The 13,812-nt window shown below is 40.5% G+C and overlaps 1 protein-coding gene across 5 annotated transcripts in view; it reads left to right on the top strand.

Moving 5' to 3' along the window:
- Positions 1-237: 237 nt before the first annotated feature.
- Positions 238-13,812, top strand: part of LOC123769147 (cyclin-dependent kinase 17) — a 150,367-nt gene continuing 136,792 nt past the window's right edge. Inside the window, exons 1-3 of one of the 5 annotated variants that reach the window (XM_069309914.1) lie at positions 238-329; positions 10,045-10,156; positions 10,872-11,119. In XM_069309914.1, coding sequence (XP_069166015.1) covers positions 10,999-11,119 — 121 coding nt within the window. In that variant the 5' untranslated portion in view covers positions 238-329; positions 10,045-10,156; positions 10,872-10,998. Of the gene's footprint in view, positions 401-596; positions 619-863; positions 883-10,044; positions 11,120-13,812 lie in introns of those variants that run through there. The other 4 variants (XM_045760113.2, XM_045760114.2, XM_069309913.1 and 1 more) reach the window with 4 other exon arrangements.

Consider the following 13,812-nt stretch of genomic DNA (forward strand, 5'->3'; position numbering starts at 1 on the left):
TCAGAGATATATTGTAGCAAAATTGGAATTCGACATAATAACTACAATATAAATTGACGGAAATGATTACACTGGTGAAGTTGCATGTCTTAAGTACTAATATTGGGGGATTAATTATATATATATATATATATATATATATATATATATATATATATTTATATATATATATATATATATATATATATATATATATATATATATATATATATATATATATTGTGGTGTGAGTGGAGGAGCGACCTTGATGTGGTAGTGTCCGGCTCCGGCAACAGGTGTCACTACTGGCGTTGCCAGAGTCAACAAAAACAACCTGTTCTGGCTGCACTGTAAGTTTATCTTTCACCACCAATTATTAGTGTAGTCCGTTGTCACTGGTATGAGGGAGTGTTGAATACTGGTACGTTCATGGTTGTCTCTTACGCTTTATTACATTTAAACTACAATTGGTGGTTTAAGTTTAGAGGTGGTTTGGAGGGGGCTACGGATCTTCTTAGGATTCAGGAGTTGGTCCTTGAGACATGAGATAAGATTGTTGGCGATGCCTCGATGAACACTGGCCCTCAGGCCTACATACTCTCTAATAATTTCAGTCTACATCCGGAGGAGATTTTAATGGTTATTGTGTGAATCACTTGCTGTACTGCTGTCAACCATTAGTCAACGTTTTGACACCATAAATATTTTCATATCTGACCACAAGATTGGGAGTTAAATTTATCAGTTTATTTAAAAGGTTCAGATAAAATGCATCGTATGGTGTGTTATCTTATAAAACAAGTGCTCCAAGCAACCAGTCATGCTAATGATTGTGTTGAGGCTGTGGGAGTAGACAGTGCAATAAAGTTGTGGTAGGAAGACTGTACGTAAATTAGGATACTGGTACGTAGTGACATTCAAGTAACAAAAATATTTTATCTTGGTACATTTCAAGTAGGAGTTTTTGGTAAGATTTTTGTAACATAGGTTAAAAATATTGGAAATATCCAATAACATATTGGAATGGACATTTGTTGCATACAAATGAAATGATAAGTGCCTGTTTTACCAGCTACTATCAAAAGTTGAAATCCACTTAGTGACAATGTAACAAGTGATACTTTTTTTATATAAAACATAAGAGAAATAGAGGCTTGGAGTGTGTACATGTAGGTGTTTGCTGTTGTAATTTAGCATAAATTACAACAAAACTTGTCATTAATCACCAAGGTGTTACAATGCCAGATAAAATGCCATCCTCTATTCATCACTGAAATAATTAAATGTGGAGTAGATCCTCATATAGTATGACCATCATTTGCTTAGTTAGGTTTAGCACTACTGGGTGTGGCCAGCAAGTGGTTAGGTGACTAGATGTACAGTCACAGGCAAAAGTTTCTTTCATAGGTGGAGGGGGTTAGTAAAACTTTGTAACACAGATTTTTGAGGTTCCAAGATATTTCCATAATTACCAAATTGTTTTTACATTATTGACAAAGTAATATTTAAATTATATTGTTGAGGAAAACTTTACTATTAATATTTTAAATGAATGTTTATTTGATAATTCTTTTTTGTGATAAATTGGAGCATATAATCAAATATAATCCTAGAAGCATGTAGTACAAATTGTAGCTTCCATTGACTGTAGTAAATGAGTAACATTTAATGAAAGCCCAAGTCGCTTGTCATGGATTACGATTGGATCTGTAAACAGATTTCTCTGCGTTATTATATTGTTTTAATATTATCACTAATTACAGTGTGTCCTCACTTGAACAAACTATATGGGGCGAAGCCGATTCGTTCCAGTGCAGAATTCATTCCATCTGTCCGTCCCCAACAACCCTCTGCCCCCCAAAATTTTTTTTTTTAAATTTCCACAGCCTCCACCACTGACACCACTTGCCTCCCCTGACACCAGCTTCCACCACTGACACCACTTGCCTCCCCTGACAACAACTTCCACCACTGACACCACCAGTCTTTTCCTGACAACACAAACTTCACCTGCCTCCAATGAGAATAACTTCCATCACCTGCCCCCTGACACTAAACCCCAACTACTGACACCAACCTTCGCCAATGACACCACCTGCCTCTCCTGACACCATTTTATCATCCTTCAACCATTTCTCCCTGGAAACAATGGGTAAGCAAAATAAAATGCTATATAACTGTTTGCACTTTGGTGAATCATAGTTGATGACAGCCACCTCTGACGCTCGGTCTCGGTAACCGCTTGAACAAACAATGCTCAATTAATCGTACATCTATATGTTCCACTGAACATTTAGTACCGAATTCAATTTGTTCGGATCATCCCGGAATTCGATGGAGCAGGGTTCGTTAGGGTGAGGATGCACTGTAATTCATTTTGTCGAGGGACAGGCAGCCAGAGTGTATTCATGCATGTTAGGACTAAATCGAGGTCCCTCCCCATAAGGTCGAATTACTGACCCCCACCCAGGATGCAACCCCACAACAAGCTGACTAACTCTTGAGTACCACCTACTGCTAGCTATACAGGAGCATTAAGTGATAGGAAATGCACCCAATCATTTCTGTCCCACCCGAGATTCAAACCTGACTGTACTACCAGGACCCCCTCTCAGTAGTTATTATAAGTACTGTTTATTATACTGTTTTGTATAATTACTGTTTTATATTATTATACAATATAAGTAATTATATAAGCACTACTGTTTATTTCATTATGCATATTTGGTTGTTACATACCAATATAATTTTTTACTGCAAAATATCCTTATTTGTATGTAATATTGAGCTGTTTTATTGGCTAATAAATGTGCAAAAGCCATCTGAATCTTTGCTGGCTATGGAAATGGGGACAGGGCATGTGAGAGAGAGAGAGAGAGCGCACGTGTGCACGAGAGCGAGAGAGAGCAGTAGAAGTACATTAGTCAGTTATATGATTTGAAATTAAAGAAAAATGATGGTTTTAAAATGTGTACTCTTCTAATTGTACTCACCTAATTGTGCTTGCGGGGGTTGAGCTTTGGCTCCTTGGTCCCGCCTCTCAACTGTCAATCAACTGGTGTACAGAAGTGTATCACCATGTGTGATATACTTGTCATTTATTACTGGGCAAATTCCCAATTCGTTTCTTAAATTTCTTTTCTAAACCTTCTCGCTTGGGGTGTAACTATCATTACACACAGAAATCACACTAACGTGATGCATCAAATGAACAAATCCACAAGGGCCATGATGAGGAATCGAACCTGCGTCCGGGAGCATCCCAGACACTGTCTTAATCGATTGAGCTACGACAGGGTTAAAAAAGAGTTGAAACCGAAGTTCTACTGAACTTACTGGATCCCGCAGCCTCTCCGAGGCACAAACCAGGGTTTTACACAACTCCCCCCTGCACTCGAGCTATGTCAATAGGCCGTTCTATATCACTTACTATATTGGTTGGAGCAGTTCAGTGGTTAAAGAAATGTCTGAGTTCCCCATAATGACCTCTCCTGAAATCAGACTTTTCAACTGCTTCAACCTCATTTTCTTCCAGATTATAATGCATTGCATACTTTATTCCCAAAAAGACATGGTCAATTTTACCCAAGGACGGGAGGTACTGAATGTCAAATATATCTTCCTCTTTCCAGGTAAATATCAAATCCAGCATGGAGGGGACATCCCCTTCCCTCATCCTCATAGCTTGTTTAACATGTTAAAAAATGAATGTTTCCAGGATGAGGTTTACGAATCTACAAGTCCAAAAATCCTCTGTTCTAGCTTCATTTGCCTCCCAGCTTTTGGATTTCAAGTTGAAGTCGCCGACTACCAACAGTCGTGATCTATCTTTATCAGCTCTTGCTATAATCTCTCATTATTGTTATAAGTCCCTCTCGTTTATTATCCAGCTCTTCCTTTGACCATGGTGGTGGACTATGTTCATTTATGATCGTTAGTTTATCATCCTGATTGCAGATCTCTAGTGCTATTATGTCAACTTCTCGTGGATTAGCAATCATTATTTCATTTGCCTTTAGGTGTTCTTTCACCAGCACAGCAATGCCACTGCCTTTCCTAATTTGTCTGTCCCAGCTCCAGACCAAGTAGCCCCTTGGAAATATGACCTCATTTAAAATATCATCTTCATGTTTTGTCTCCACGAGTCCAACAATGTCTGGTGTCTGCAGCTGTATTACATCACTTAACTCCAGTATCTTTGATCTCAGTCCATCTATGTTGGTGTATGCAATTTTCAGGAACATGTTCCCCCTCTCCTTGTTCTTCTTGACCCCTTTCTCTAGTGATTTTGTTGGTTTGCCTTTTTGTACCATTTTACTGGCCTGCCTAACCCCTATCACTTTGTAGAAAAAAGAATTGATTTATTTTTCATTCCTGCTCTCATTTAGACGTTTTTGCCTCGACGAGGTTCAGTTTTAGCTTCTCTGTCTTCTTTTGAAAGAACCCGTCTTAATGACCATAATTTCCCTTTCTCATCACTTTGTAATTTTCTAGCATTCCTTAGTACTTCTTCCATCTGTTTGGCACCGTTTAGGGTGATCCTTGAAGGTCGATCTTTCCCTTTTACGTACTTTCCAATCCTCCTGTAGTCGCAGACATTTTCTACGGTAGTAAGACCTTCCACGAGGCCAACAATTTTATCTATTACTTTCTTTTCTTCTGCTGCTCTTTCTGACCTAAATGTTATCTCCTTTTCTTTGCAACCAAAAATTATAAGGGATTTTCTTCAATCAACTGTGTTTTGCACTAATTTAGGATTTGATGCCAGTTCCTTTCTGACTTCCAGCCTACTGTTTGTTTTATCCTGGTTGCTGCAGTGTTTGTCTTCTTTTACTGCTGCTTCTATTCTTTCCTTCTCCTTGCCCACTTGTGCATAGGTGAATTGCATATCTTTCTTGCGTTGTTCTATTCCCTGTGTAACTACCTCCATCTGTACTGACAAAAGCTGTTTTTCTTGTTGAATTTCCTTACCTAACGTATCATAGTCATTTATGTTTAAATTTGCTCCAACTTCTTTCAAAGCTATTTTTAAGAGTTTATTTTCCTCTTCCATGGCTTTGCAATTTGTTTCCAATTGATTCTTGTCCTTGCATAAGTCTTTCACTAACCCTCAAGACCTAAAACTTTGCTACTCAAGTGGTTATTACTTTCTTTCAATTTTCTGATTATTTCTACATGATAATTCACTATAATATCTAATTTTGCCAATTTGTTGTGTAGACTGCTTATATCAATGCTTTCTTCATTAAAACCCCCAAAATCTAGCTCTGTTTTGTTTTCCTTCTTGCCGGTGGCCATCTTGAATGTTGTTGTCTGCTCTGTGAACACTAGGGCAACTTTTTCTCGTCCAATTTTTTACTTCGCTTTGCACATTCGTGTAATATCACCTATTTTTCCAAAGCACCACACCTTTATATTCCTTAGGACACCACTCACTATCATCAACCTGTACTACAATACTGTACTTAGGAGTTGTGAAATATCCTGGAGCTCCTCTGATGCAGGTGTTGACACTAGGGGTGTCATCTTTTGTGTGTGTAATTACGTAAGTGTAGTTACATGATGAGAGCTACGCACGTGGTGTCCCATCTTCCCAGCACTCTGTCATATAACGCTGAGTGTGTGTGTGTGTGTGTAATTACCTAACTGTAATTACCCAAGTGTAGTTACAGGATGAGAGCTACGCTCATAGTGTCCCATCTACCCAGCACTCTTTGTCATAATGCTTTGTAGCTACTTACGGTTTTGGCCTCCACCACCTTCTCACTTAACTTGTTCCAACTGTCAACCACTCTGTTTGCGAAAGTGAATTTAATTATATTTCTTCGGCATCTTTGTTTACAGTAGTTAGTATAATTCTATGACCTCTTGTTCTTGAAGTTCCAGGTCTCGGGAAATCTTCCCTATCGATTTTATCAATTCCTGTTACTATCTCGGGAAATCTTCCCTATCGATTTTATCAATTCCTGTTACTATTTTGTATGTAGTGATCATATCACCTTTTCTTCTGTCTTCTTGTTTTGGCATATTTAATGCCTCTAACCTCTCCTCGTAACTCTTGACCTTCAGTTCTGGGAGCCACTTAGTAGCATGTCTTTGCACATTTTCCAGTTTGTTGATGTGCTTCTTAAGATATGGGCACCACACAACAGCTGCATATTCTAGCTTTGGCCTAACAAAAGTCGTGAACAATTTCTTTAGTATTTCGCCATAGATGTATTTAAAAGCAATTCTGAAGTTAGAAAGCGTGGCATAGGCTCCTCGCACAATGTTCTTTATTTGGTCCTCAGGTGATAGTTTTCCATCTAGAACCACCCCTAGATCTCTTTCTTTATCAGAATTCTTTAAAGATTTCTTACATAATTTATAGGTTGTGTGGGGTCTATGTTTTTCTATTCCACATTCCATAACATGGCATTTAGTCACATTAAATTCCATTTGCCAAGTGATGCTCCATATACTTATTTTGTCCAGGTCTTCTTGAAGGGCATGTTTCTTATCCTTCCTATTATCTTAGCATCATCAGCAAACATGTTCATATAATTCTGTATACCTGTACCAACTGGTAGATCATTTATGTAGACAATGAACATCACCCGTGCAAGAACTGAACCTTGTAATTACCTAAGTGTAATTACCTAAGTGTAGTTACAGGATGAGAGCTACGCTCGTGGTGTCCCGTCTTCCCAGCACTCTTTGTCATATAACGCTTTGAAACTACTGACGGTCTTGGCCTCCACCACCTTCTCACTTAACTTGTTCCAACCGTCTACCACTCTATTTGCGAAGGTGAATTTTCTTATATTTCTTCGGCATCTGTGTTTAGCTAGTTTAAATCTATGGCCTCTTGTTCTTGAAGTTCCAGGTCTCAGGAAGTCTTCCCTGTCGATTTTATCAATTCCTGTTACTATTTTGTACGTAGTGATCATATCACCTCTTTTTCTTCTGTCTTCTAGTTTTGGCATATTTAATGCTTCTAACCTCTCCTCGTAGCTCTTGCCCTTCAGTTCTGGGAGCCACTTAGTAGCATGTCTTTGCACCTTTTCCAGTTTGTTGATGTGCTTCTTAAGATATGGGCACCACACAACAGCTGCATATTCTAGCTTTGGCCTAACAAAAGTCATGAACAACTTCTTTAGTATATCGCCATCCATGTATTTAAATGCAATTCTGAAGTTAGAAAGCATTGCATAGGCTCCTTGCACAATATTCTTAATGTGGTCCTCAGGTGATAGTTTTCTATCTAGAACCACTCCTAGATCTCTTTCTTTATCAGAATTCTTTAAAGATTTCTCACATAATATATAGGTTGTGTGGGGTCTATGTTCTCCTATTCCACATTCCATAACATGACATTTATTAACATTAAATTCCATTTGCCAAGTGGTGCTCCATATACTTATTTTGTCCAGGTCTTCTTGAAGGGCATGACAATCATCTAAATTTCTTATCCTTCCTATTATCTTAGCATCATCAGCAAACATGTTCATATAATTCTGTATACCAACTGGTAGATCATTTATGTACACAATAAACATCACTGGTGCAAGAACTGAACCCTGTGGTACTCCACTTGTGACATTTCTCCATTCCGATACATTGCCTCTGATTACTGCCCTCATTTTTCTATCAGTCAGAAAATTTTTCATCCATGATAGAAGCTTACCTGTCACCCCTCCAATATTTTCCAGTTTCCAGAACAACCTCTTATGTGGAACTCTGTCGAAAGCCTTTTTTAGGTCCAGATAGATGCAGTCAACCCAGCCATCTCTTTCCTGTAATATCTCTGTGGCCCGATCATAGAAACTGAGTACATTCGATACACAGGATCTTCCTGATCGAAAACCATACTGTCTGTCTGATATTATATCATTTCTCTCCAGGTGTTCTACCCATTTAGTTTTGATTAGCTTTTCCAATACTTTCACTATTACACTTGTCAATGATACAGGTCTATAATTGAGGGGGTCTTCCCTGCTGCCACTTTTGTAGATTGGAACTATGTTAGCCTGTTTCCACACGTCTGCTACGATTCCTGTACACAGGGATGCCTGAAAGATCAGGTGAAGTGGAATGCTGAGCTCAGATGCACATTCTCTCAGAACCCATGGTGAAACGCCATCTGGGCCAGCTGCTTTGTTCCTCCCGAGCTCCTTTAGCATATTTTCCACTTCATCTCTAGACACCTCTATCCGCTCTATGTTGTTCTCTGGAATTCTTATTGTGTCTGGTTCTCTGAAGATTTCATTTTGTACAAACACACTTTGGAACTTTTCATTTAATGTTTCACACATTTCCTTTTCATTTTCCGTGAATCTGTTTCCCATTTCCAACCTCTGGATATTATCCTTTACCTGCAATTTGTTGTTTATGAATTTGTAGAATAGGCCCGGTTCTGTTTTACATTTATCTGCTATCCCTTTTTCAAAATTTCTTTCTGCCTCTCTCCTTACTGCTGTATAATTGTTTCTCGCATCTTTGTATCGCTGGTATGTTTGGGGGTTTGGCCTCTTCCTATACTGATTCCATTTTTGTGTCTTTTGGTCTCTTGCCCTCTCACAATTTCTGTCGAACCAATCCTGTTTTCTGGTCCTGCATCTCTGTTTTGGTATAAATTTTTTTTGTGCCTTTATCATATATTTCACAAAACTTGCCATACATCTCATTCACTTCCTTGCCTAGCATCAAGTCTGTCCAATTATACTCACTAAAAAAATTTCTAAGGTCACCATAATGTCCTCTCCTGAAGTCTGGTTTTTCAACTGCTTCAACCTCCTTATTTTCTTCCAGCTTATAACGCATTGCATACTTTATTCCCAAAAAGACATGGTCACTTTTACCCAAGGGAGGAAGGTACTGAATGTCAAATATCTCTTCCTCCTTCCTGGTAAATATCAAATCTAGCATGGAGGGAACGTCCCCTTCCCTCATCCTCGTAGCTTGTTTAACATGTTGATACAAGAATGTTTCCAGGATGAGGTCTACAAATTTACAGGTCCAAAAATCTTCTGTTTTAGCTTCATATGCTTCCCAGTCTATGGATTTCAAGTTGAAGTCACCGACTATCAACAGTCGTGATCTATCGTTATCCGATATATATATCCGATATAACGTTATCGTTATTGTGGTGCTCCACTTGTGACATTTCTCGTCTGATACATTGCCTCTGATTACTGCCCTCATTTTTCTATCAGTCAGAAAATTTTTCATCTTTCTTTCATGTTAGAAACTTACCTGTCACCCCTCCAATGTTTTCCAGTTCCCAGAACAATCTCTTATGTGGAACTCTGTCGAAAGCCTTTTTTCTGTCCAGATAGATGCAGTCAACCCAATCATCTCTTTCCTGTAAAATCTCTGTGGCTCAATCATAGAAACTTGAGTAAATTCGATACACAGGATCTTCCAGATCGAATACCATACTGTCTGTCTGATATTACAGTATATCATTTTTCTCCAGGTGTTCTCCCATTTAGTTTTTATTATTTTTGCCAATATTTTTCACTGTTACACTTGTCAATGATACAGGGCTATAATTGAGGGGGTCTTCCCTGCTGCCGCTTTTGTAGATTGGAACTGTTAGCCTTTTTCCACACATCTCCTATGACTGATTGCTAAGACAAAGAGTAAAACCTTTGAAGTTTGCCTCTTTTGCCGTCTCCACTGACGACCATGTCTGATCCAGTTCTGCCCCATCCGCCATCTTTGTTTTTTTAGTGTGTGTGTGTGTGTGTGTGTGTATGTTATGTATATGATACAATCACTGGGGGGCTCACCCAGAAATTGGCGTTTCATTGCATTCAACATTTGTTTTATTGAAAGGAGTGAATAAAAGTGAACTTTTGGAGATACTGTATCTGGAATGCAACTTAATTTTTACCTTGTACAGTACATAAATGTTTGATTTGCATAGTGCATTTTAGGAATGCATCTCGCCCAAATTGGGGCAGTGCTGTTCAATATGAAATTTCTCATAACTTTTGTTTTTATTGGATTGCTTTGCACAGCCTTAAATTCATATGAAAAAACCTTAATGACTGAAGTCATTAAATTTAGATTATTTTACAGGAGTGATGTGGCAGTGCAGGAAACAGAAGCTTCCACTACTTAGATGCCATGGTCTCCACACCTGTTGGGACGCATTTTGCCATTATGGTGTCTTGAACATTATCTTTTGAAAGTAAATACTATATTAAAATGGAATGGTGCAGTTACAGAAATTAGTTCCAGTTAAATTGACTATTACAGTCAAGTACATTATTGGAATTTCCAGAGAAGATTTATTTGGGAGGCTTCAATAATAACATGGTGTCTTAAAGTTGTAATCTAAAAAAAAATTTACTTCGACATAAAACTTGTTACTGTGCTCATGTATTTGGATTTATGATATATGAGAAATAACTCAAAATAATAAATATGGCATTGGTAAATGCACTGGATAAATGTGCTGGAAAGTTGTAAGATTTAAGAAGTACACTGAATTGAAGAAAGTGGGGGGAAAAGTTTTTAGATGTGCTTCCAACCATACTTGAGTGCCTTATTGAAGAGTGGTACTAAATTGCATATACAGTATAGTGTTGAAAAGTGTTTTTTATTTGAAAAATAATTTCTATAACAAGTTAGAAGTAGAAAATATTGAAGGTACAATAGTTATATTTTGTGAACCCTAAATATATGTGCTGTAGATATTTTTTTAGTACCTGTAGACTAATGTTAAACTAGTGAAATTCTATTTCATTAGTGAAAAAGCCATTCTGATTGCTGAAGAACTATTTTAACTAGACCAGCATTTGCCTTTTTAGAATAGAAGCAACTGTTTTCAAAGAGCTTTCTATAAAGATGCATTTACCTAAATGATATACTGTATATAATGTGGGGGGATGTGCTTATTAAAGATTCCTACAGCTGCAAGGTGATTCAAGAAGTGTTTTCACTATAATCTTTGGCTATTGTCAAAAGAAACTAATTGCAGACTTATCATACATACAGTATTCAAAAAAACATTAGTGTGTACCCATCATAATGAGTTTAAAACGCATTCGGCGGCGTCTCTCTCAGACCTTTACAAGGTTTCATGACGGTAGTCTCACCGAGCTGGCAGAACATCTCACCATCGAGGAAAATGGAGGAATAAGAGAGAATGGTTTGTTGAGAAATGGTTTTATTGTATTATTTTCATGTGCAGCTCTTCGTAAAAATTGAAGCAAAAAAAACATTTAATCTTGCTCTATGACCTCATAATTTTTTATTTTCCTATTTTCATTTGTCACTCTTAACTAGATTTGTTTCTGTACCCCAGATTTTGCCATTCTTCCGTCCCCAGATTTTTGTCATTCTTATGTTGATGTCACAATAATGTTGCTGAAGATATGATGACCAAACTAACATCAGAAGATGAGGTGACAACAACATTCGGTCCATCCTGGACCATTATCAAGTCAATTGTGATAAGAGTAAGGGAGGCACAGGCATAAGTAAGGCAAGAGTGAGGCGAGGCTCATCTTGTCCTCTCAAGATGAGCCCAAAGTATTCCTCTCCAATATTTTGGGGAAACTAGCCGTACACTAAATGGCAGAGTTAAGGAACACAAAAGAAGCGTTAAGTCTGCAGACATAAACAATGCTCTCTTCTGTCATCCTAGGGACTCTAAATCATCCGATTGATTGGCTTGGTGTTCCTCCGATCATGGTTGGCCATTGGTGCCAGCTTTTGAGTCGACATTGCAGTGTCGTCTGGTCGGCGCGGTGATCGCTCTGTCCGTCGGTCGGCTTCTCATAAGGGGCGTCAGCCATTTCACAGTTCACCCCATTGATGAGGGGGAAAGGCTCACGCTGTTGGCTCACCCTTCGTCGCACGATTTGTGAGCGTTTCGGATTGTATCCACCAGCCTGTGGTGGTGTTGGGCAGCTCCTCCTCCTTTGGGAGGTTTGGGGCTCACGGGGCTGGCTTCTTTCCCTGCACTCTGTCAGGTCATCTCAGAGTGGGTGCACTTGAGCATGGTTAAAACAACCCCGTCCCTCAATTGGATTTCCAACCTGTTTCCAGAGCCGAAACGGGACTGTGCGGATCTGCGGTTCATTCTGGCTTGTCCCTCTGAACCTCTGGATTCCTTGCCCCTCCTTTTGGATGACCACTCTGTCTCATGTCTGGCTTCCTTTGGAGCCGGGTGCCTAGATGGTGTCCCTGAACTTCAGCGATGCATATTGGCACATTCCTCTTCATCCGGGGTTCAGGGACTGGTTAGGGTTCGTGGTGGGGCATCAGGCTTACCGCTTTCATTGCCTTCATTTTGGCTTGAATCTGGCACGCGTTTTACTCGGGTGTGGTGACCCATCTGTGTCTGCTAGGGATTTGGGTTCTGGCCTACCTCAATGACTGGTTGGCCTGGGCCCCCAACCGGTCTGCTTATCTGCTGCCAGGGGTGTGTATCTTTCCCAGTTTGTTGGGTTTAGGTTCCTGGTGAACTGGAGGAAGTCCCATCTGGTTCCGTCCCAGGTTGTTACCTGGCTGGGTCTAGTTTTGGACTCTTGACTGTTTCCTTGTCTTCCTCCGGAGTCGTTGCTACTACTGCAGTCCCGCCTTCAGTTGTTTCGGGGGAGGGGGGTTCCCGGGTCACTCGGCGGTTGCTCGAGCAGTTGTGTGGGAGTCTGAACTTCGCCGTGCTGGTTTACCTGCCGGGTCAGGTCTGACTTCAGCTTCTCTTCTGGTTTCTTCGGGGTTCTTCTTTCCACCTCTCTCTCGCGATTGCTGGGTTCAGCCTCCGGCCTTGTGTCGGTTGTTGCATCGCCAGGTTCTTCTTCAGGTTTTCCGGGGTTTAGTGCCTTGGAGCCTACTCGAGCCCTCACTCGATGTGTTCACGGATGCCTCATCTCTTGGCTGCGGTTTTGTGACTATTGCTCATCAGGCCAACCAAGGGCAGTGGGGTCTGTCCTTCCGTCGGGCTCGCAGCACAGTGCAGGAGTTCGTGGCGATTTGGCTGTCACTTGGGAGGGTCCGGGTCGCTTGGGGTTCAACGATTCGGGCGTCCAGAGGTGGACCTCTTCGCGTCGGTGTGGTCTCAGTGTCTCCCGATATGTGTGGTGCCCTTCCCTGCCTGTGAAGCTGTCATGGTGAACGCCTTTTGGCAAGACTGGTCGAGGTGGGGTTACCTGCACCTCTTTCCCCAGGTCCAGCTGTTGCTTCGGGTCCTGGCTCGTTTGGAGACTTATCTAGGGAGAGTAGTCCTGTTAGCCCCTTGGTGGCCGGCCCAGCTTTGGTTTCAGGCGCAGCTTGCTCATTGTCTGAACTAGCGATGTTTTCCACGGCTCCGCGTTTTTCAGCAGATCGGTTTGGTCAGGTACCTGGCTGGTTCATTCTTCCCTTCCGATCTTCGCGTCTGGTCTTTTTGACGCGGGTCTATCGCCATTTGTATGGTAATCAGATGGCTTCGTTGATGGTGTCCCACCTGCGAGCTTCGTCTTGGGGACAGTATAAAGTTTCCTGCCATTCTGTCCATCATTTATTTTTCTTCGTAGATTGTCTTGTCCTTTCTTTCTTGACTTTTTCAGGACCGTTATTTGATGCCAAATACTATCACCTCATACCGTGCGGCATTAGCAGGGCCACTCCTGCTTGCATTCGGGGTGGATGTCACTTCAGCCCTGTTTTGTAAGCTTTCTCATGCTTTGTTTCACCTCCGGCCAGCTCATGCGCCACGCGAGCCATCCTGGTCCTTGGACAGGGTGTTCTCTTTTCTGTCTTCACCTTGGTTTGTGGTGGCCCCTTTGGTTCAAGATTGTTTTTCCAAGGCTCTCTTTCTGTTGGCATTAGCCTCTGAGGGGTCGGGTTGGTGAGCTT

Source organism: Procambarus clarkii, chromosome 66 (genome assembly GCF_040958095.1).
Source record: "Procambarus clarkii isolate CNS0578487 chromosome 66, FALCON_Pclarkii_2.0, whole genome shotgun sequence".
Taxonomy (NCBI): domain Eukaryota; kingdom Metazoa; phylum Arthropoda; class Malacostraca; order Decapoda; family Cambaridae; genus Procambarus; species Procambarus clarkii.